This window comes from Perissodus microlepis, chromosome 22 (genome assembly GCF_051167445.1).
Source record: "Perissodus microlepis isolate ML-2025 ecotype Zambia chromosome 22, ASM5116744v1, whole genome shotgun sequence".
Lineage (NCBI taxonomy): Eukaryota > Metazoa > Chordata > Actinopteri > Cichliformes > Cichlidae > Perissodus > Perissodus microlepis.
The window spans coordinates 17,734,623-17,758,004 of NC_140481.1; the positions used below are offsets into that span (position 1 = coordinate 17,734,623).

Genomic DNA, 23,382 nt, shown 5'->3' on the forward strand with positions numbered 1-23,382 from the left:
GGCTCAAAGTGTACCAGGAAAATACTCCCCACACAGGGGCGGATCTAGAAGGGTGGCATGTGCCACCCTAAAATGATCACTTGCCACCTTGGTTTTGCATATGACAATGTTGTTTATTCACAGTTAACCCTGAATATAAATTCTAAAACTGAATATATTGCATAATGTTACCTCCCCCCCCACCACCACCAATATTAACAAATGGTTCAGCCCATAGCACAGAAAATTGTTAATTTAAGCATGTAACAATTTGATTTTTTCTAACAAAAAACAGTGAAACTTAAGTTAGACTTGTGTCTGTAAATGAACCGCCCCATGTGGTATAGCTTTCTGTGAATTTTGATTGTATAAATATATTCATTTATTTCTTATAAAGGCTATACAGTGCATAAAATCAAAATGCACATGTTTTATGTAACTGAAATGTTTAATTATGAGGGCTACAGAAAATAATTAAGTTATAGTTAAGTTATACAATATTTATATAATATTTATATGAAACATGTGTATATTTATTGCATTTGAATCATTTTAACCATAATGGGGTGGCTTTATTTCCCCACCCCATTTGATTTCCATGCCATCCTAAGAAAATTTCTCTAGATCCGCCCCTGTCCCCACACCGTTACACCACCAGCACGAGCCTGAACTGTTGAGCCTATCCCCACTATCACAGGGCGAGTGGCAGGGTACACCCTGACAGGTTGAAAGTCTTACACAGGGCAAACGCAGAGACAGACACCCTTTATTTCATGTTATTTACTCCACATTTTTCCACTCTTCTGCTGTTCAGTTTTGGTGAGCCCATGGGAATTATACCATCAGTTTCCTGTTCTCAATTGACAGCAATGGCACCAAGTGTGGTCTTCTACTGCTGTAGCCCATCTGCTCTCCAGAAAGACTTTTTCACCCAACTGCTGCTCACTGGACATCTTCTCTTTTTGAAACCAAAATAATTTAAATTTTCTTTCTTTCAAATTATGCTGGTCAATTAAAACTTCAGCTGGTCGACCCGTACTGATTTACAGCCATGTGATTGGCTGATCAGATATTTGCATTAATGAACAATTGAACAGGTTTATGTAATAAGTAGTAACTGTACGTCAGTAGAATCCCATAAATAATAAAATGACAAATAGAAAGGATGAAGAGGCTCAAACCGTTTACTAGGTTAAAGTTATTTTACTTTAGCCTAGTAAATGGTTTGAGTTGTAAATTGTGTTGGTAGGCCTTCACATTCATAGTGAGTGGCGATCGTATTATGTGTTATTCCATTCATGCCACCTTATTACAAGCCACAGCTACAAACATTGGTATATTGTTGGGCCTAGTTAAACATTGGCTTCTTACAGAACCTCTCACTACACATGAATAAACAGTGGGCACATAACGACTTTGTTATCTATGCAAGCGCATGCTTTGTGATAAGGACCCTGTACTTTACACACTCAGAAATTAAAGTACAGAAATGTACCTATAGGGGTACAATGGCTTGTCACTGGGGTGGTACCCTCTAAGGTACCGTTCTGTACCCTAAACTGTGGGTACTGATTTGTACCCTTGTAATTTGTACCTTTTACACGTCAAACCTGTACTTTAAAGGGCAAAGTTGTACCCTTAGTATAAAGTACAAAAAAGAACCCTTAAAAGGAGTACAAAAATGTCTTTCTAAAGGTTCAGTATCTACACACAGATTTCCTATATTTTTCCTCTCAAGATTTGAAAAATTGAAGATACAAAGTCAAAAATACTTGTCACATTTATTACCTTCTTAAATACATTGCTTAACTGTTACATACAAACTGTTATCAACAGAGTATGTGTCATAAGCTGCAACATCAATTTCCTGTCCAGGTTTTAGCAACGTCCATTCACTATCAACTCTAACACTGTATGAATGAAAATGGTTGTCATATAACAGAGGAATGAGAATTTTTCCACAAAAGACCCACATTGTGTCAATATTAAATATGTACTTAATTTGCCAGAACAGAGGAATCTTCTCTGAATGCAGTACATCAATGACAAACACATCTCTTACACAGTATTTGACACTGTTCACAATTACTTCTGACACACGCTGGAAAGCTTTCTTAGCACTATCAACTTCAGAAAAGCCACAATAGACTGTCAGTGCTTGTTGCAGTTCCAGTGGTAATGACAAAAATGGTGTAGTCACACTTTTTCCAAAAACATTTTCAAATTCACCAAGTAAACTTTTGTTAGAAAACTCCCAGCACTGTCTGAACTGATGTCTGTTGCTCAAAGTTGTAGCAATGTTCATAAAATTTCTACAATTGCGGGACAACGTTTTGAAATACTGGTGCTTACTTTCAAATCTCATACACCATAACAAACGTAGAGGGCCGAACATTTCAATCAGTCTTGCATAGTGGATTAAATAATGACACTTTGGTGTAATTACATCCCCAAATACACTTTTCAGTTTTGTGAGAAACTCATGGACAAGCAACTTCAACAATAAAATATTCTCTTTTCGCACTTTTTTAGCCATTACAATCTCTGTTATTTCACGACATAGAAGAAAAACATGCCAATATTTACAATTAGGTGGCACACGGTCTGCCATCAGAAATGGCAGCAATCTGAACAGGCACCACTTTTGAGATGCTGATCCAACAATACCAACACTCTGAAGTCTCTCTGATAACTGTACTGGTTTGTTTGTTTTGTCATTCTGACCAATGGGCATTTTTTGCAATTCTTCATTGATCTCTCTAATTGTAATATGCTTCTCAGTGTGGGCTTTACAAATCACTAGTTTCATAACTAGAGGAACTACACCTTCCAACAGATCATGTATTACATCAGGTGGTAAAGCTTGCGTAACACTGAAATAACTCAGTCTGTCAAAAGGACATGAACTATTTACACCATATATTGTTTTATCATCTGGAAATTCTTGGATTCGTGCAAGATGATACTGGTGAACCTCTGATGTTCTTAAAACAAAGCTTTCTTCCTCAAAGGATTGTTTCATATCTTCATAAGAAGCCATGCAATACCGACAAATTCTACCAGTGTTAAATGACATAGAAAAACCACCAATCATGTGAGCTGATAAATTATCACAAGATGCAAGTTGCAAGAGCAGCATGAATAGTGTGTTCAGTTTTATCAATGGTAAAAGTAAAGCCATCAGTGGAACGTTTTTCCAAATCATCAAGCAAAGGTTTAAGGATAACATGCCAACCACACCGCTTAACGAAAGAATAGCGTACCAATAACGCTAGATGAATGTGTCTCTGCTGAGAAGTGTACCTTTTGTCCAAATTGCCTACAGTGTAATAAAATGCACTAAGTTTGTGTTTGGATCGTTTAGATCCTAGGGGATTAAGTACTTCAAATTCATCCTCATAAAAATGGAGTGGCAGTGCATTTGGGTTATCCTTGAAGAATTGATGATGTCTGAAGATTTCTCCATCAGAGTAATCGGTTAGAAATTCATCAGTTTCCAAATTGCCACTTGAAAAAATGTGATCTTGTATGTCTTCATGAGAAAGATAATTTTTTAGCACCTTATCAACAGGCACATATGAATACGAGCCAACTGTATGACCCACAGAGTCTCTTAATTTGCAATGAACAGGCTCTGTCATGTTGAGCTTTGATTTGCAATGTTCTTTGACCAAATAAGGAGATCGAATAGCTGTTGAAGCCTTCTCAAAAAATTCATTTGAATGCAGGACATTTTTAAGCTCTGGACACAAAGACACGTCAAGACCCATTTTCTCTAAATGATATGCTATAAAAGCATCGTAGTTCTCCTTGAAAAAACACATCAGAAAATTTACGTCTTCCACAATTTCTTCCTGAACAGAGACTGGTAAAGAATTTTTCTCTCTGCACTTAAGAATGAACTTGAAAAGGTTGTCTCTGAAATTTATCAAAAATTCATCCCAGGATGGAGGGGTTTCAATATTTTCAGTTATGTCATTTGCAAATTCATTTGGGTGTGGACTGACTACCTCCTGCTCATTTTCATCTAAGTCTTTATGGGGACACAACACCTGTTCTCTGTGTTTCCTATACACATGTCGTCTGAAAGATTCATATTTTTTGAAGGAAGAACAGCAGTCACTGAGTCCACAGGTTATATCAAAATTGGCATCATGGGAATGAATAAGTCCTATGTGCTGAATAAGCTTTGTCAAACTAAAGGTTCTTCTGCCACATTTGGAGCACTGATATGGCTGAGGCATGGTGGTCAATACAGAAGATTTATTTGTCTGGTGACTGTGATTGGCAGAGGCCGGTCCTCACCCTCATCTATTTTCACAATGTACTTTTGGAGAAAAATCAGGGTGTTCTTCAGATGTTTTGGATAAGCAAGGTTGAAGACAAAATACAAGCAGAAAGAAGAGATGATTCCTTCAAAAATACACGAGCTTCTGCACACTTCACTGCCATCCAACTTCACAATGTTTGGAGCGCTTCTGGAGAACACTGGTTTCCAGTCTTCATGAAGTAGCTGAACAGTTGGATAGGGGGTTTTAGGATGAACCTTTGAAGTCAAAAGAGAAGGTAGAGGAAAGCAATATCTTAGTCTCTTAACAAAAGATACATTTGTTTTCCTTTTATATAGACTAAATATTTTAATACACACACCTCTCCAAGTATGACAAAGAGATCCAGTTTCTCCTTGAAGACGTATGGCAGGAATAAAAGTGCAGCCCTTGTGTCAAGATCTGCCAAAAAAAAAAAAACAAAAAAAAAAAAACCACAAGATCACCCATGCATTTTATCTGGCATTTCCAGTTACCTATAAAAATTATATAAAATGGAAGCCTTGAAGTTAAAAACAAAAGCAAATACCTGGTAGGTCATCAGTGAGAGCCTCCTCTCTTGCATCAAGGTAGAGGTGGTAGAGTGGGGTTTTCCCTCGTGTAAGGTCAATCACCTTTGCTGCAACACATGAGAGCCCTTCACGAAATCGCTGGCTTACATTACCCGTTGTTGGTTGGATCCACCCGAGTTCGTTGCACAGCTACAAGTAAAAAATTCATTTTCAGTACAAAATAACAGTGTATGAAAATGAAATAATCTAAAGTTGATATTAATTATGTATGGTGCTGCATAATTATTTTTTTATAGAATTTAACAACAATACTGTAAGAAGTTACATGAACATACAAAAAAAGGAAAGAGGGACAGATGAAGAAAGCAAGGTCAAGGGCAAATAAAATTTACTACTATAAACATGTTAAATGTGACAGCTATTTCCAAGTTCAATTCAGCTTTCTGACTTACACCAGTAGGCATCCCTAAGAAGGGGTACTTCTTCAACACATCCTCCACAGGCATACCATCTGCAATTTCTTTTTGCCGCCAAGCAAACGTTTGCTGCATACGGTTATGAACCACCATGGTATCTGGTTGCATCTTCTGATATTGGCACTGTAAGACCTTTAAGTGGGCGTCTATGGATAATAAATCCTCTCCTTGGACGCATGGTCCCTTGAAAGAAAGCAAGAGTGAGAAGAGAAAGTCAAAACAGATTAGAAACCCAACATAAGACTAAATATACAATTAGAGCTGACACGATCTGTGCATCACAAAGAACTCGTATCGGTTAAAGTTAACCGATACCATGAACCAATATTTAAAATATGGAAACTCTGAAATAATTTCACATAAAATCTTAATTGTTAACTTGAAATTTTAGTTTTGGAGTCATATTTAAAATGTTTTTTTTGTTTTTTTTTTTAATCTAGTTCACCCTCTTTTAGCGCCTTCCAATTAATAATTTTTTGTGAGGTAGAAGTATTAGCACTGGTACTTTGTATTAGCAAGTGCTCTAATCCAAGTATTGGTATTGTTTCGGTTTGAAAAAAGGGGTACAGTTGCATCCCTAATCCTTAGTTTTAGATGTAATAACAGAGGCAAGAACATTTTATAGCTCAAGATGTCCCTCACACCAACCTGACAAACATTTCTCTGACTTGTTCGTTGACATTTATTAGGCTGCCCTCTCCTCGTAGAACCAAACTTCTCCTTACAACGCCTCACTGCCTCACTGTCGACTAGTGGTGCCCGCTCTGATTTGAATTTACGTCTCAAAGACATATGCCATGTGTGCTTGTTGAACAGAAACATAAGTTACTGTAAAAACAATCTACACAAAATACACCCAACAAAGAATCAGTAAACATACTTCATACAAACCTACTGAGAGGCTACAGATTGTCTTACTAACAAAACAAGATCGAAAAAAGCTTCACTTTTACTTTGTAATCTTGAAGGAACCTTGTGCAAATTTTAAATTTAACTTACATAACCATTTCCCTCACGATCCTTGAGGAAAGGATACTTCATTACCAGCGTCTTCACAGCTTGCACATATTCAGAATTTGTGGGATACCTGTAATATCAGAAGAAACATAAGTGTTAGAGCAACTGCTGACAAACAAACTTGTTTGTCAGTTATTGTTTCTTAGTAATGTAGCGTTTATTTTCAATATGACAGATTCAGCTTTTTCTAAAGCAACAAGCTAACATTACCCTGATTAACTTACATAGTATACTGTGCCACAGCTTCATATAGAACTCTGATTATTGTGTGTCTGTCCCTTGGATTTTTATGGCACGGTTCTTTGTTGTCCAGTTTTAGTTGCAGATTTTTGGGAAATCTTGGAATTTCAAAAGAGGCTGGCAGTCTCAAAGTATTTTCATTGCTGTGAAAACAGTTAAGTGTTTGTTTTTATTGCATGAAGTATAAAACACTACAGTAACAATACATATGGTAGAAACAATGATCATATTAACTAAATCCTAAAAGTGCATAACGGCCAACATGTATGCTTCAGACATACTAACTTCATTATAAATAAGAAAATACCTTATTGAAGTTGACGAAGTAGATGGTTGCCAGTCTTCTGGAGAGACAGTCTGTAGAGTCAGCGTCACTGAAGATTCCTTCATCCTTGACACAAATTGGTTGAATTTAACCTGCTTTTTGAAGGATCCTTGGAAAAGGTATGCAACCATAGTCTCAGTAAGACCGCAGTCAACTGTGTCACCATCAACCTCATTGTCTGCAAGATATATGGTAGTACAAACTCTAAATTCCATGTAAGGATATTTATCACCACATTTTTACATGGGTAAAAACCGTATATCACACACATTAAAACCTTTTGTACAACTTCTTTCAGTTCAAAGAAATATTCATTAAAAAAAATCAGTAAATTAAATAAAATAAACCAAATTTTTAGAGTGAATCCTCTCGATATGCAAAGTTTTCATTTTTAAATTTAGATGTTTGTTTGGGACTACTGGACACAGGAGAGCAGAGTCTGAGCATGCTTTTGTGCCCTTTCAAGTTTGGAAGAAAAAAAAGACTAGAATGCTGTAATTTGTTAATATTCACTACTAAGGTGACTCCTTTCTCCAGATTTCCGACAGTTTCTGCCGTCTGTTCTTTCAGACCGATTACTTATAGCGATAACACCCGCAGGACCGTATTACAAGCTCAGATTACATGCTGAAAAAGTTCCCACATTGCTTAAAACGCGACTATCAAACCCCAGCTGCGACACCCTTGTTATATTTTAAACAAGTGCGGCGTCAGGATATTTCCTTTAAACGTTATATTCAGCCGCCCATGTGTGTTGATGGCCTTGGAATGGATGTAAAAACGTGATTTTATTAAACCATTAATACACTAACGGTAAACTGCATTCAGCTACCAGGGAATCAAATTTCGCGCCGTTCCGCTGCGCAGGGGTTACTGAACCCATAGACTGTGGCCGAACCACATATATAAGTTTAAACTTATACAAATACTATGTGTACACATTTTTCATTTTTCAGAACTGTGACCTCAACGTTACACATGAAACGTTTGTAAAAACGTTTGTAAAAAGACATAATTTGAGCTAAGAGAGTGCCGAAACTAGCTAAATTGCTAATATACGTTAAGCTAGGCTAAACCAATAATTAGTAATTACGCTACATTTTTCTTTAAATAAAACTTACCTCTGAAACGCTGAGCTTCAGCTTCGGTGACATCTAAGCCCCACTCTTGTATTTTTGTTAAGAGCTCCTCGGTTGAAAGTGAACAGAGCACACCAGGACTTGCAAGTTCATAATCCATCTCCGTCCGTTGATAAAACAAAATGGCACCTGCTGCATTTACAGAAAGCTCTAGAATCCACCAGCTATTCGTTGAGTTTCTTCTTCTACTTTTTGTTTGATGTTGTGAGGATGGGCTCAACTCGCACTCCGAGTTCAATAAGGGTGCTTTTTTGCAATTCATCCAAATAGTTATACTTAAAAAAAAACACTCTCTTAAAAAAATGTTTAAATGCATTTTTACTTTTTTTTCTTTCAAATAAATTCATTGTTCTTAAAGCAGCTTAAAAATAAGGGGGGTTCAGGGAATACAAAAACAACAACAGCAATGAAAATAATAAAAAATAAAATAAAAACACTAAAATATATGCTTAAATCAATACAGTTGCAAATAAATTACTGTCAAAAAGAATTAAAAAAAAAAAACTCTAATCAAAAAGAGCTTAATCAACCTGTACTTTATCTTTTGAAAGAATGGGTACAAATAAGTACTTTTCACAATTAAGGAACATGTATGTACCTTTCAGACGCTAAAAAAGGTACAGATAGTTACCCCGAGGTCCAATATTTGTCCTTAGACTGTATTAATGTCATTTTTGTACCTTGGGGCACAGTAATGTACCCCTTCCGTACCCCTATTTCTGACTGTGTAGGATAGTATGGAAAAAAACTTCTAAAGAAATTCTAGCTTTGTGCTCAAATTTTTGGAAATAAAATTGAAAAAGAGAAAAGGCAATTTCCTGTCTAGTGGAAATAAGATCAGGCATTCCACCAATCTCTGATAGCTTTCTTTGGAAATGCTACTATAGTGTTAATGTTCTCATCTTTTTCATCCTTTTGCTGTTCTCTGCCTTCTATTTCTGCAAACACCTTGTATCATGGTTCCCGGGGTTGACACAATTTGCAGACACAGACAGAATATCAATATATCAGAAAATAAATAAATACATAAGATAAAATTATACACAGTAAAATAAATGAACAAAATGATGAATAAATGATTATTCAAAGAGGAAATACAGGGAGTGCAGAAGGCAAGTTGTATTATTGAGGAATAATTTTATTATTGAACAACAACCATGTTCTCAATGAACCCAAAAAACTCATTAATATCAAAGCTGAATGTTTTTGGAAGTAGTTTTTAGTTTGTTTTTAGTTTTAGCTATTTTAGGGGGATATCTGTGTGTGCAGGTGACTATTACTGTGCATAATTATTAGGCAACTCAACAAAAAACAAATATATACCCATTTCAATTATTTATTTTTACCAGTAAAACCAATATAACATCTCCACATTCACAAATATACATTTCTGACATTCAAAAACAAAACAAAAACAAATCAGCGACCAATATAGCCACCTTTCTTTGCAAGGACACTCAAAAGCCTGCCATCCATGGATTCTGTCAGTGTTTTGATCTGTTCACCATCAACATTGCGTGCAGCAGCAACCACAGCCTCCCAGACACTGTTCAGAGAGGTGTACTGTTTTCCCTCCTTGTAAATCTCACATTTGATAATGGACCACAGGTTCTCAATGGGGTTCAGATCAGGTGAACAAGGTGGCCATGTCATTAGTTTTTCTTCTTTTATACCCTTTCTTGCCAGCCACGCTGTGGAGTACTTGGACGCGTGTGATGGAGCATTGTCCTGCATGAAAATCATGTTTTTCTTGAAGGATGCAGACTTCTTCCTGTACCACTGCTTGAAGAAGGTGTCTTCCAGAAACTGGCAGTAGGACTGGGAGTTGAGCTTGACTCCATCCTCAACCCGAAAAGGCCCCACAAGCTCATCTTTGATGATACCAGCCCAAACCAGTACTCCACCTCCACCTTGCTGGCGTCTGAGTCGGACTGGAGCTCTCTGCCCTTTACCAATCCAGCCACGGGCCCATCCATCTGGCCCATCAAGACTCACTCTCATGTCATCAGTCCATAAAACCTTAGAAAAACCAGTCTTGAGATATTTCTTGGCCCAGTCTTGACGTTTCAGCTTGTGTGTCTTGTTCAGTGGTGGTCGTCTTTCAGCCTTTCTTACCTTGGCCATGTCTCTGAGTATTGCACACCTTGTGCTTTTGAGCACTCCAGTGATGTTGCAGCTCTGAAATATGGCCAAACTGGTGGCAAGTGGCATCTTGGCAGCTGCACGCTTGACTTTTCTCAGTTCATGGACAGTTATTTTGCGCCTTGGTTTTTCCACACGCTTCTTGCGACCCTGTTGACTATTTTGAATGAAACGCTTGATTGTTCGATGATCACGCTTCAGAAGCTTTGCAATTTTGAGACTGCTGCATCCCTCTGCAAGATATCTCACTATTTTTGATTTTCTGAGCCTGTCAAGTCCTTCTTTTGGCCCATTTTGCCACAGGAAAGGACGTTGCCTAATAATTATGCACACCTGATATACGGTGTTGATGTCATTAGACCACACCCCTTCTCATTACAGAGATGCACATCACCTAATATGCTTAATTGGTAGTAGGCTTTCGAGCCTATACAGCTTGGAGTAAGACAACATGCATGAAGAGGATGATGTGGACAAAATACTCATTTGCCTAATAATTCTGCACTCCCTGTATAGACAACACATTAATGAATGAAAATTCAATAGTAACTAACAATGGACTTACATTTTCTGTTTGCCTGTATTTATTTTATATATCATATTAGGTGCATTTTCTTGGATATTGGATGATGTTTTTTTGAGTCATTAGTTGATGTATTGTTATTGTCAGTTTTGACAGGAACTTTTCTCGGCGTACCCTACAGACTTGAGATTTGCTGCCACCTAGAGGCTATTTTTTAATAATTCAAGTCAACTATTTGGTGGTCTTTTGCTCTTGCTTTTGCTACGTATAGCTAGCTTTACATCTTTATATACCCAGAGATATATAGATATAGATATAAACACACACACACACGCACACACACACACAATTGTTTCACCTCTAACCGTTTATCAGAAACAAAAGAGGAGACTCCCTCACTATCAACTGTCACAGCAGGGTTGGCGCTCTGTTATGCAGGAGGACATTAGGTGTGTCAGAGTTTGCCTGGAGGAGAGGAGACTGTGGTAGAGTGCTTTACATGGTAAAGCGCTCATTACAGGCACCGCCAAGTCAACTGGATTAGATGTTGGGAGTCCCTGCAATTGATTTCAAAATAAAACACACGTATTTAGAATATATTTAGCTTTTCCATAATGTTGGACGTTTACACAAATTGTTGGGGAGCCTCACAGTTTAATTTAAAAAACAAACAAACAAGTAAAAAAAACAACAAACAAATATTCTCTCCTCTTAGCATATTACATATACTTCACATGCACCTGTTAAGAGTTTATGATTATTCTCTGGCTGTATAAAATGTTAGCTGGCAATGAGAAAACCAGTTTTCAGTTTTAAATTTAATTTAATTTGTTTATAGATTTTATAGTACTTAAAAAAAAGAAAAAAAACCCCGTACATATTCCAGTTATTTAAGCCATCGGGTTTATAAGTTGGAGCCATGACACCAGCATTTATTTTTCAGTGCATTTCTTATTGCATTTTATTCCGATATTAATTCTGCGTTGTCTGTTTTAATTTGAAGCAAGAAAAAAATTCTTTGTTAGACTAAAACATTTTGAGGCTTGAGGCTTGTATAAATGCTGCTGTGCAAATTTTATTTATTTGTTTGTTTGTTTATTGTTATATTATATTTTTTAAATATTATTTGTAATTATTTATTTTTGCCTCCACTCTTTGGTCCCTCAGTAAAATGATTTATGGCTACTTTTATTCTGGAGGGGTGCGCACTTCCGCTCATGCCCTCGTTATTGGCCAGCTGCTTGACGCAGCTCGTCACAGACCACCAGGCGCACCGGCAGCCCCCGTCTCTGCTGACTCAGTGCCTTACCAGCAGTCCCTTCACCCCGAGATAGCATCCAGCAACTGACGCACACTCCTCCGGTCAACCCGCCCAGGCACTACCGTACAGAAATGGCTAAGACCGCGATCGGTGAGTTTTGCACTTTATTACGTGTGTGTGTGTTTTAGTGACATTACAGCGGATTCGCAGTTTGAGGAGGATGAGAGGCAGTGGCGACACCCATGGCACAAAAGGATGCTGAGGGTTGATGGGAGGGAGCGGCCAGACTCCTCCGCAAGTCACTGCTAAATATGTGATGAAGTTGTAAATCTGATGCAGCATTTTGAAGATACATTATTATTATTAAATATTATTTTGGTCTTTAAAAGTCTAATCGATTTTGTCTAATTGTAAATCCAGTTCGGTGTCAATCAGTGAGGGGAGTTTGAGGTTCAGTTTGCCGTGTGAATGACGCATATTTATTTATTCATCTGAAAGAAAAAAAAAACATATACATAAATACTCCATAAATGCAAAAGCCGGGCTGTTTTCCCAGCCTGCACAGCATCATCTTGTCGATGCCTGCCTGCCGCACCTGCCTCTTGTTGCCTGACTCAGAGCCGTGCAGCATAATGCAGCGCCAGCGACCCCACCCAACATCTACGGTCCCTTCAAAGCAACCCAGCCGCTCTCCAAGGGTGTGAAATATTTCCCCGTGACAAATCTCATTATTAAAACTGGGCCATCCTATGTAGCTGCGCTGTCTAAAGCCCGCTGAACCAATTTGTGGTTACCGCCAAAGACGTGAATCAAAGAGAGATAGAGAGGGGGAAGGAAAAAAAAAGAAAGAAAGAAAGAAAAGGAACTGCTTTGCATTCCAGGGAAGAATTTACAACAAGGGACGGAAATATCAGACACCATTCCTGTTGGCAAGGTTATTGACAGTAACTGTGGCCTTTTATATTTGATAAGAGTTTTATGATCGGGCTGCAAATGATGCTTGAAGGCAAACATGACGGCATTTGGCATAAATATTGGGGGGGGGGGGGATAAAATGGGATGCATGCTGTGGCAGGTGGAAGGCCTTGTGTCAGTAAATGCATCTCAACATCCCGGTTTCATTTGGGCATTTTAACCCATCTCCTCTTCAGACCATAAACACTGCATGGGAGCTGCAGGATTGCTAAAAAAGAAGCCCTGCCCACCACTAACGTGTGTGCGTGTGTGTTTGAGGAGAAAAAGAGCAGTGTGTGTGTGGTCAGTCTAGGGGATGGTGTGTTTGTTTTCTGCATGGTTGACATGCTGATGGATGCAGGGGCACGCTGAGGGACAGCGGTAAGGGTCCTCGTGTCTGCACTCAGTGGAACCAGCAACTAAACCCTGGCTGTTACATTTATTCCCCCCTCCTCCTCCCCCTTCTCCTCTTCCTCCTTGTCCTCCTACGCCTTCTCTTTTTTCCTCCGTGATTTGAGCTGTGGACAGGCGGACAGGAAGGGATGGGCATGGAGCAGACACTCCGCCATCATGCCAGTCAGCATTCATCGGGTCGCTGAGTTCATGTAGGTTGTGCAGAAGCGCAAGAATAGTCTTAATGTTTCAGAACCAAACTGCTGTTTCACGTTGAAAAAAAAAAAAGACTTTCATGGTTCGGTGAATATTATACAACTATATGTAAGGACAGAAAGGGAGGATAAATGCCACCAGAAACATGTGATTTTGTTGGTTATCTTAAATTCTGGACAGTATAATATAGATCAGGACCACTCCTGTGTGCTTTAAGGCTTCTAAGCACTCTTCCTGATCCCTATCAGGTCCACTTGTCATATCCAATTAGGTGTGGTTATTCAACTAGCTCCATAAAATCTGTGCACACAACAAAAGCAGCTCGGATAACGGCACATCCCAAATCTCATCTTAACATGTCTCTCAGGTTTGTTTGTCTGTCTCCATGTCTGCCTTCCTGCAAGATCACGCTAAAAACTGCTCTGCGAAAACCTGACGGGGAGGCGGAGCACAGCTAAAAGGAGAAGCTATTAAATTTTGATGCAGAGCCGAGTCACTTTCTTTAAAATTGCGAAATAGGGCACTGGCCTTGGAGGAGGACGCGCTCGCTCTGCCCTTTCCAGTTCATCCTGATTAATCACTCCATCGATCTATGCAGCACACTCCCATTACTGGTTCAGATCACTGTTGCTTTTTAAGATAGGCCGAGAGGAAGAGGTGACATCAGTCCAGTGGGGATCCATGATGTGGTCATAAAAATTTACATGCGGGTTAAAGACAGTTCAGACATTTTAACATCCTTGGCAAGTCTGGTTGTTCTCTACAGACTCAAGAGTATCTTATAGACACAACCTCATTATTTTAAACATATATTAGAAACCGAATTTTCTCTTTTCATATTTCCTGGCACAGTATCAGCATATCCACCACCTTGATTTAAGCAGTTTGTTGATTAATGATAGTATTTGGTGTATGCAGTTGGGTTTATATTACAGATATTAGAGCACACTAAATAACTACGTCACAGCCGTACAGCCTGTCATCATCACCTAGGGGAGCAGCATCTACCTACACGTGATTTGTAGACATCCATCACACTGTCAGCTTGGCGAGATGCCTATGATCAGCTTTCAAATGACAACACATTACATTTTCCCCCCACTTTGTATACTCATTGTATAACACAGACACGGTTTCTGTATGTTCACGTGTCCGTACCTATTTCTTTCATTTCCAGGGAACAGTTGTCAGCATTTTTACTGATATTTTCTTGAGCACAGACTGTCATGTTTCAAGCAAAAGTGCTAAAACATACTAAAATTGGGGGGATTTGATCCTCTTTGCTTGTGATGCTCAGCTGATGATATTGATTGTGGTTGTTAGCTGCAGGCTCATATATTGGTAGCTATTAGAAATTTTCCCTACCTGCCCTTCATCATCCGGCTGCTCTAATATTTCCCGTAATGGCTAATTTTGCTCTTAATAACCTTGTGATTTTATTGCTGATGGGCGATTTGACTGTAAAGGGCTTGTATGTGCCGAACACGAGCGCCAAACTCGCACTGCTGTGACTCTACAGCACCCAGGAGGGCAGTGGAGATTTGATGCACAGGGTCATATTTTGTAGGGCAAGTTTTGTAGCCAATTTGCTCCTAGTGCTGCTAAGAGTGTCATTTCGTTTGTTTTTCCACCCCGTGTGCCTTTTTACTCAACGTGGCTATCCCATAAATTCTTGTAATGGTGTTTTTTAAGACTGCATGAAGAAGAAGGGAGGAAGAGTGTGGCTGAGGGGGGGAAAAGGCTCCAGGAAAAATACCAAATGGGGTGTGGCAGTTTGTGGCAACGCACTCTCTCTGAGGAGATGCTGGGAGCGTGGGTGAAAAAATAGAGAAAGAGAGTGAGAGGGAGAGTGCACCAGCGACAGATGAGACGGAGGCTTGGGGATGCAGAAGGTGCTGGGGAAGAGGGATGCTTGCGGGGGTGGAGGTAGTGTGGATATTGATGATCTGCACTCTTTCGGCTGATGGATTGGAAGAGGAAGTGCAGTTTGATGGCTGTGTCTGTGGTTGTGGGATGGGAGGAGCAGCTCTGACTGGTTGGAACCAGCCTGATGGATTGGAGTGGGAGCAGTAAAGTGTTGATGTCCCCGTCTGAAATTACTTCATCTCATCTTAAACTGACATATATCGCTTCAGCACGCCTGAAGCTCTGCCAGAAACCTTTGTTTGGAACGCCGTTGCTAGCCATTTTAATGTTTGTGATCCTCTGGGAATGACCATATTATTACACTGCTTACAGAAGGAATTCTCTCAGGAGGAATACAGTAGCACTTTAATGTTTCTACATAATAGTGACTCTCATATAGTTTTGATTATGGAAATGAAAGGGGGGGGGGGGGGGGGGGGGGGATGTGGGTTTCAGACATGGAGAGCTGTTTCAATTCACAGCAAGCGGTTCTTATCCAACAAAGAGAATCAATTTAATTTAACAGTCATAGAAAAGCAAAAAAAAGTGTTTGCACCTTTATTAATAACCAGGATAGAGCTGCAATCATGGGCGAATTTATCCACTCATCCATCAATACAGATAAAGTCTCCTTTTTTATGTGATATGCTGCTTTTTTCCAGCTAAAATGAGATACCTAACAAGCTCCTCTTAACTAGAGACTTCAGTGATTAACCAATTTGTCAAGAAAATCACCATCGAATTAACAGATTATGAAAAAATCATTAGTTGCAGCCAGAACTGCAGAAACTGTAGATCCACAGGAAAAAAAAGGACCCGCCCAGACTCAGCAACCAGTAAAGAGGAATATCTGCTGATCTGCTCCATTAACCCAAATTATCTGCTCCACTGAATTGTTAACTGTCTGAGTCTTTAGCTGTCAAGTGGAGTTGTACGTACGAGAACATGGCTGCTGGGCCTTGACATATACACAGCCCCGTAATGAGCCAGCGACACCCTCCCCCACCCCCATCAGCAGAAATGGTGCAGTCCAGTAATTATGAGTTTAAGTGGCATCCACCTGACTTGGCTCCTTCCATTTAGCTGTCCTGAGGGCAGTCGGCGGTGGAGGGAGCTGATAATCCTTCCGTCTGTGATTTCAGTTTAAGTCAGAAAGGCGTTGGCACCATCGCAGGGCTACACCTCACCACTCGAGTGTTTTCTCACCCTCTCACCCCTTTTCTCTCTCTCTCTCTCTCTCTCTCTCCTTTCATCTCATAGAAATTGCACTCTTTTCTGTTTCTTTCATCTTCATTCCTATTCTCTCTCTCTCCTTTCTTCCAATAATTCTCGTTTTTTTTTATCAGCCTCCCTCCTGCTGTGCTCTTACTCTTTCCCTCTTCCTCCTCAGGGAAGGGGCTAACAAGGCCACCAGAGAATAGCAAGAGCTACATCTGAGAGTTTATCACATTACGGTGGCGTCTGCCCGTCTGCAGGGCAGAAAGTGAGACGCAGGGAGTGAGAGTGAGAGAGTGAGAAGGGAATGAGAGAAAAGAAGCGGCTTGGATTAATCACACTGTACCCCACCACAGAGAAGCTCTTTCACAGTAAATCTAATTTCTGGCGTTGGTACTGTGGCCTTCTGCAAATCATGAATCAGTGTGCCACATTTCAGCCCTGAAGGCCTTGTGCTCTGGGTGATGGATTATGCCATACAATGACAGTTGGCATGCAAATCTGCCCCATGAGGCAGTGCACCTTGACAGATGTGCAAACGCAGAATATTTCACAACCTGCAGCGTGTTGCAGATATTTTTGCCTTGCTCTCTGCTGGGACTGCTGCTGAACTTAAAGCACAAATTACAAAGGAGTAGGTGCCAAAAACACAATAATAAAAAAAAAAAGAACAAGGTTACACAAGGTTGTTCTTTTCATACTTTTTTTTTCTGTCTGCCCTTCGGAGTATTTGTTCCTCCCTGCAGGGGCGTAGGTTGCCAAACACAGCAACTATGAATTGCTGCCGGCTTCACTTCAGTGTTATTAAGTTTTTGGACTGTAAATGGACCATGGGATGGACAGCCATACTGCTGTGCTATGCTGATAAGCTAAACCAGTAGCTGTTAGACTCCTCTATCCATAAGCCACAGTCTAAGAAGATAAAAAACCCAAAGATTATCTGGCTTCTAAAATTACCTGAAAACCATGCAACTAATCGCTGATTACCTACAGAAAAGCTGTGGAGCACAAGGGCGTTGGTCTGCCGGCGTTAATAAATAATAGGCCGAAATAAATGCATAGCTAATGATGTGTGGAGAATCCTGTGGGGATGGAAGCATCTTGACTGTTGGGGAAATTAGGTCAAGTAAGGACACATCCGTCATGCTCCCCTCAGTGGAAACAAAAGCCTCAAAATGTCTGCAAAACCCTGAGCAGTTCAGCTGCAGCAGACATCCTTTGATGAGATTTCCTTTTGGACGCCTTGATGAATAATTATCCCTCCAAAAATGTTAATATTTACATCAAAGACCTCCCGTTGAAGTAGAAGTAGGTTACAGATGTTTCATCTTTTTTCTGTGTTACTGGGTTAATATTTTGCCTGTGTGCATGTTAGAGGCGCGGCCCTAAGTGTGCACGATAGCAAAGTAAGCAGAAGTAATATTTCCCGTTTGTATCCGCAGCTTACAAAGAGAAGATGAAGGAGATTTCAGTTCTCTCGCTCATCTGCTCCTGTCTGTATCCCGAGAGCCGCAAAAATATCATGGGCGACTATGAAGGTAGGGTGGATATAAGCCTCCTGTTTTATCCAAAAGCACCTGAAGGAAGAAAGAAAGGCAGAGAAAAGTGAGAATTGTCTTTCTTTTGTTCGTTTTTGTTGCACACGCATGCAGATATGGACATAAAGCCCATTAACAAGCGCGCCTCAGGCCAGTCCTTTGAGGTCATCCTGAAGCCGACCTCCCCTGTATCTGAAGTGGCCCACTGCATCACCAGTCCCCCAAAGAGGGACATTTCCCTGGAGGATATCCAAAAGAAGCTGGAGGCAGCTGAGGACCGAAGACGGGTAAGGATTTTCCCCCCACAGAGACACAAAAACATCAAGTGTAAGAAAACAAAATAATGCCAAACAAAAGCACAAAATCATCTTCGAGCTTACAAAATATTGCTGCTATGATGTTATAATCAGTTGGCTTCCCTTGAAATCTAATTTCACATAAATGTGCATCACATTGGCTGCTGCACCCTCAAGCCTGTCATGAAAAATCGAGGCTGACATCGGCTAATTCCTGCATCCCATTGATTCGAATGTCAATAGAGTGAGTCCAGCACCTGACGAATCCAACAAACCAGCACCAAATCAATCAACCAATCAATATCACTGATTTTTTTTAACTCCGACTACCCAATACTGTCAGGAAAACACACAGTGTACTGTATAAATTATCATACATAGTAAATAATTCATTATAGTTTTAAAAAAAATTAAGCCGGTGAGGAAAGACCTTTTCCTAGATCGTTTTAAACATCTGCATCTGTTGCACCATCTCTGACTCACTCTCAGAGACATAAATCAATGAGTGGTCAGATTTCAGTAAATCACATTTAAGAACAAATTTAGGAAGACATCTTCTCTCTTCTTTCTCCTTCTCCTCTTCCTCCTCCAGTGCCAGGAGGCGCATGTGCTTCAGACCTTGGCTGAGAAGCGGGAGCACGAGCGCGACGTGCTGATGAAGGCCATGGAGGAAAACAGCAACTTCAGCCGCATGGCTGAAGAGAAGCTCCAGATGAAAATGGAGCAAATCGAGGAGAACCGGATGGCTTACCTGGCCGCCATGATGGAGCGCCTGCAGGAGAAGGTGAGGAGCGGAGAGAGTCCCATCTGAAAATTATTCTTCTTATTATCCGGCTAATAATAAAAATTATGTCACTGTGATACTTTGCAAACAGGCAAATAAATATTTTAGTTGTTACTTCATATTGTGTATAATACATACTGATGTCAGTGTGAATAAGAAACAGTCATTCTCGTTGTGTTGCTCCAACTACAAAATCCCCAGACAAAATATTGACGGTGTGACCTCAGAAAAGCTGAGAAATCTTAAAGGAAAGCTACCTTGTGTTGTGCTTGTATTCATAAATCTATCACTAAGTCAAAGTAGTATCTGCTATTTTCTGATTCGCACTATGAAAACTTAATAACATTTGTCTTTGCTATAAGAGTCCAAAACAAACAGCTGAACAAACTGAAAGTGACTCTGCCGTTACACACAGTGACATAATTACCATCAATGTTTTATTACAGTTATGAATCTGACAATGAAACAAACCAGTAAAGACAAATGTGTTTTAGAGCTGAAGTACTGGATAATATTCTCATGTTCATAAAGACAAGAATAAATAGGAACCATATTATTAAGCTAGGCTAATGAATGCTTGTTAGCTGATCACGATCAGCCCCCATTACTCAGTATACAAAAGATACACGTAGCTACTGTCACATCACCCACTGGTCTGAAGCCTCAACAGCCTCTGCCATGTTGTATTTTCTGAAGGGCCAAAGCTTATCATTAACCCCACCCACACAGGCCTAGAGACCAGTTGGGAACTGCTTGACAACCACCAGTTGCTAAGAAAAAATGTGTATTCCCCGACTGGTTGGAAATGCTTGTTGGCAGTTGCTGTAACCAGTGGTTGCTAAGGAAAAGTTATTACCCAATCAGTTGGGGCGTCGATGCAGGAGCGTAATTGCTGTTACTATGTGAAATTGTTTCATAGACAGGTACATGGCGTCCCAGCAAAACCTCTTTGTGATTGCCTTGGCCGCTAGCAGATTGCTGCAGTTGCCCATAGTTGCATGGAAGATGCCAATTTGTCTGCAAACACTTGCCAAATACTTGTTAAGCAGCAGTAAAGCACGTCTCTAACAAAGATAACACCACTTTTTGTAACATATTGGTTGGAGTGGTAGGACACAATGTCGCACTTTTTCAAGTTTCATTAGCACTCGGTTATTAGTTAGCAGGCGTTTGCAATCAGTGTCTTCCATGCAGACTACAGGCAATCTGTTAGCAGTCAAAGCAGTCACATGGGTGGGGTTATGGTGCAGCACCCTCTTTGCTCGTGACACCTCTAGCAAACCTGATACTGAATACCTTTTTTTTTCTTTTTCTTTTTCTTTTTCTGTGTGACTGAGGTCATACTTGGACGATCTAGCTAAGGCTAGCTTGTTTAGCAAGCTAAGGACAGTCACCACCAGTTGGGAGTTAGTTGCTTATTCAGTACTCGTGTTCTCCACCATCATTTTGAAAAGTCTTACACATTTATCAAGTTATCATTGGCAAAAGACAGAATGACATTTAAACTCAAAATTGCCTTTGGGCAGTAGGTCTGGAAATAGATTTTACTGCACAAACACACATTCGCACACACATACATGGACTCGAAAGAGGAAAACAATACAAGCCATGCTGTCACGGCTGGTAAATATAGCAGGAGGGGAAATGAAGTCCAGGGGTCAGCATAGGGAAACTGTTGCTGTGAACAAGGGGGGAAAAATGTCAGGAAACGGCTGGCAGCAGAGAAAAATGTGACATCCTCAATGTGTGTGTTTATGTTTTTTCTAGGAGAAGCATGCACAGGAGGTGCGCAGGAACAAGGAATTGAGAGAAGCACTGACAGCGTGAGAAACCCCAACTGGTTCCATGTCCCACCTCCACACCCTCCACCGCCTTCCCCAGCCCTGAGGAACGCCCCACCCCGCTCCTTTCCCCACCTGTATCCCACATTTCCCCACCTCTCCACCCCCACCGCCATACTCCCCCCTACACTAGTACAAACCACCACAGCCTGAGGTGCCACCCCGACACAGCGGGAGCTTCAAATGGAGTTGGGGGTGGGAAAAATGCAAAAATGATTAAAAACAAAAGAAAGATCAATGTATCCTGTCCACTCTTCCCAAAAAAAAGAATGTTTTCGCTCCGTTTCAAATGAGAGGAAAAGAAAAAAAAAAATCAAATTGACAAGTGACAGTGGTTTTTGTAAATACTTCCTTTTTTTGTTATATACAGTACGATACAAGCAGCAAAAGTATTGATTGCAGTGTGCCATTTTTATATATAAGTTTCTTCTCCTTGCATATATGGATGTAATAATTTGTTCATTTTCATGTTACTTTTTTTTGTTCATTTCAGCCTGAGAATGTTTTCTTTTTTAGATTTCTCTTGTGTGATTACAGGCTTAGGTGTTTGTTGTGAGTTTGCCAGCTAGCTGATGGTTGGCGGTGACTGCTTGCGTCCTCACACGGCCCGCATCCTGGCTCAGTTCCCTTCGCCCCTGCAAGTGGCCGCTTACTCATCTGACCCAGCAGATCTGCGAGGCAAAATTAGATCCATCCGGTTTATGCCAGTATTCAATTAGTGAGGAGCAAGTGCAGGAAAGCTGACAGAGGGCAAAGGGGGACCGTTTTGCGTTCATGTGAGGACCGCAAGCCGTCGTCGCACATCCACTCCTGTGAGGTAGGGTAGTGACTGTACCACAGGAGGCCACTTTAGCATTTAATGAGCCCATCCTCATCCTTCTTCCTTCCGTCTGCAAACTCTTCATCTCTCCACATACAACATATATATATATATCTACTGTAAAAGCACTCACTCACATGCTCTCCACACAGGCAACCACAGAGCTCAGGCAGAGCGTGCTAATTTCTGTCCATCCTGCACCGGAAAGCTCATCCCTGACAAATGGCGGGCCTCTTATATTCCTCTGAAAACAGGCTTCCAGTCACATTTAAATCACATGTTACTGTAACGTACGACACCACTGGGGACAAAGTGCATCCTGAGAATGCTGAAGTGCAAAAACAAAATAATAATAATAAGAATAAAACCTGCTACTGTGAAGCTTAAGTTGGAGAAAAAAACAAAATAAATCCCAGTTTTCTCCATTTCACAAAGGCTAGAGTAGTCCGCGACATCGCCATCACCTACTGGGAACCATCGCACTTCACTCCAAGACACTTTAAATGCCACTGTAAGGTCAGCACAAGAAAGACTTCTAAGCCATAAAGACAGGTATCACTGCAGCAGCGATTCATGAACACAGTATTTCCATCTGTAAAGGTGTATATGAGTGTGATAAAGTATCCGAATGGTTTGTAACCAGGGGTGTTGAAGCCTGAGGTTGAACCCTGTTGGTCACGCACGCACAGTTGACCCATAGATGTGTGTGAGTGTGTGTGTGCGAGTGTGTGTGTATTTCAGAAACGGCGGGTAGATAAACCAACCCTTGTGCCATGTGATATTGATCCGGTTAAATATAAATAAACACCATTACAGTCAGAAGTTCAGCACAGACAGCGACTCTCCTACCTGCCTCTCTCACTCTCTCTCTTTGTCTCCTCTATCCATTTGTGTGTTTCCCCCTCTCCACATATATCTTTGTGAGCAAGCAGTGGTTAATAAAGATTTGGGGTTCAGTGAATGAAACCGGCTCTCAGAGTGATTTCTTTCCTGCACGCTTGTGTTTCCGGTGGACTATTTTCTTTATGTAACTGAAACAAAATGTCAGGTCAGAACAATGCGTGGATAAACACGTCTGTAGATGAATTATTCAGCTTCAATAACTGTTTGGACTGTACAACAATCACTGCCTGGATTTAACTAAGCAAACAGGTATGAGCCTTCCACTGGATAATTACTGCAATGATTAACCTGTTTCGGCTGCCAACAGGTTATTTAACCTTAACCAATGCAGCAATTAGTTTCTCATTTCTTAAACCAGAAGGTGCTAAATATTAACCAGCATCAAGCAAAGAAACTACTAAGGAGACTGCTGAAACTGCAAAAGAACTGTACAATGCATTATGAAAATGTGGAAGGACAGAAGTGTGTTAGAGGATACCCACATGCTAAGTGCAAAGGGAACTCAGGGGATTGGGACTAAACAGCTTTTAGATTTAAGAAAACCACTTATCATTGAGGCAAACTGGTAAAAAAAC

At 40.4% G+C, this 23,382-nt stretch overlaps 2 protein-coding genes across 4 annotated transcripts; one reads left to right on the forward strand and one right to left on the reverse strand.

Annotated features, from left to right (window-relative positions):
* Positions 1 to 1,741: 1,741 nt before the first annotated feature.
* Positions 1,742 to 8,329, reverse strand: LOC146362899 (sterile alpha motif domain-containing protein 3-like). Of its 3 annotated transcripts, none has more exons than XM_084919975.1 (9): positions 7,999 to 8,329; positions 6,860 to 6,986; positions 6,537 to 6,695; positions 6,295 to 6,382; positions 5,944 to 6,099; positions 5,272 to 5,478; positions 4,837 to 5,008; positions 4,630 to 4,709; positions 1,742 to 4,525 (listed from the first exon to the last, which is right to left on the reverse strand). In XM_084919975.1, exons 1-9 carry the CDS (start codon positions 8,276 to 8,278, stop codon positions 4,229 to 4,231), a joined length of 1,566 nt encoding a protein of 521 aa, XP_084776101.1. In that variant the 5' UTR covers positions 8,279 to 8,329; the 3' UTR covers positions 1,742 to 4,228. The 3 variants fall into 3 exon arrangements, with proteins under 3 accessions (XP_084776101.1, XP_084776100.1, XP_084776102.1); XM_084919974.1 differs by having other exon boundaries at positions 6,860 to 7,055; positions 7,999 to 8,327; XM_084919976.1 differs by lacking the exon at positions 5,944 to 6,099 and having other exon boundaries at positions 6,860 to 7,055; positions 7,999 to 8,325.
* Positions 8,330 to 11,921: 3,592 nt separating this feature from the next.
* On the forward strand, positions 11,922 to 22,870 carry stmn2b (stathmin 2b). Its single transcript, XM_084919426.1, has 5 exons — positions 11,922 to 12,092; positions 18,068 to 18,163; positions 18,278 to 18,450; positions 19,052 to 19,243; positions 21,011 to 22,870. Exons 1-5 carry the CDS (start codon positions 12,074 to 12,076, stop codon positions 21,068 to 21,070), a joined length of 540 nt encoding a protein of 179 aa, XP_084775552.1. The 5' UTR covers positions 11,922 to 12,073; the 3' UTR covers positions 21,071 to 22,870.
* The last annotated feature ends 512 nt before the right edge of the window (positions 22,871 to 23,382 follow it).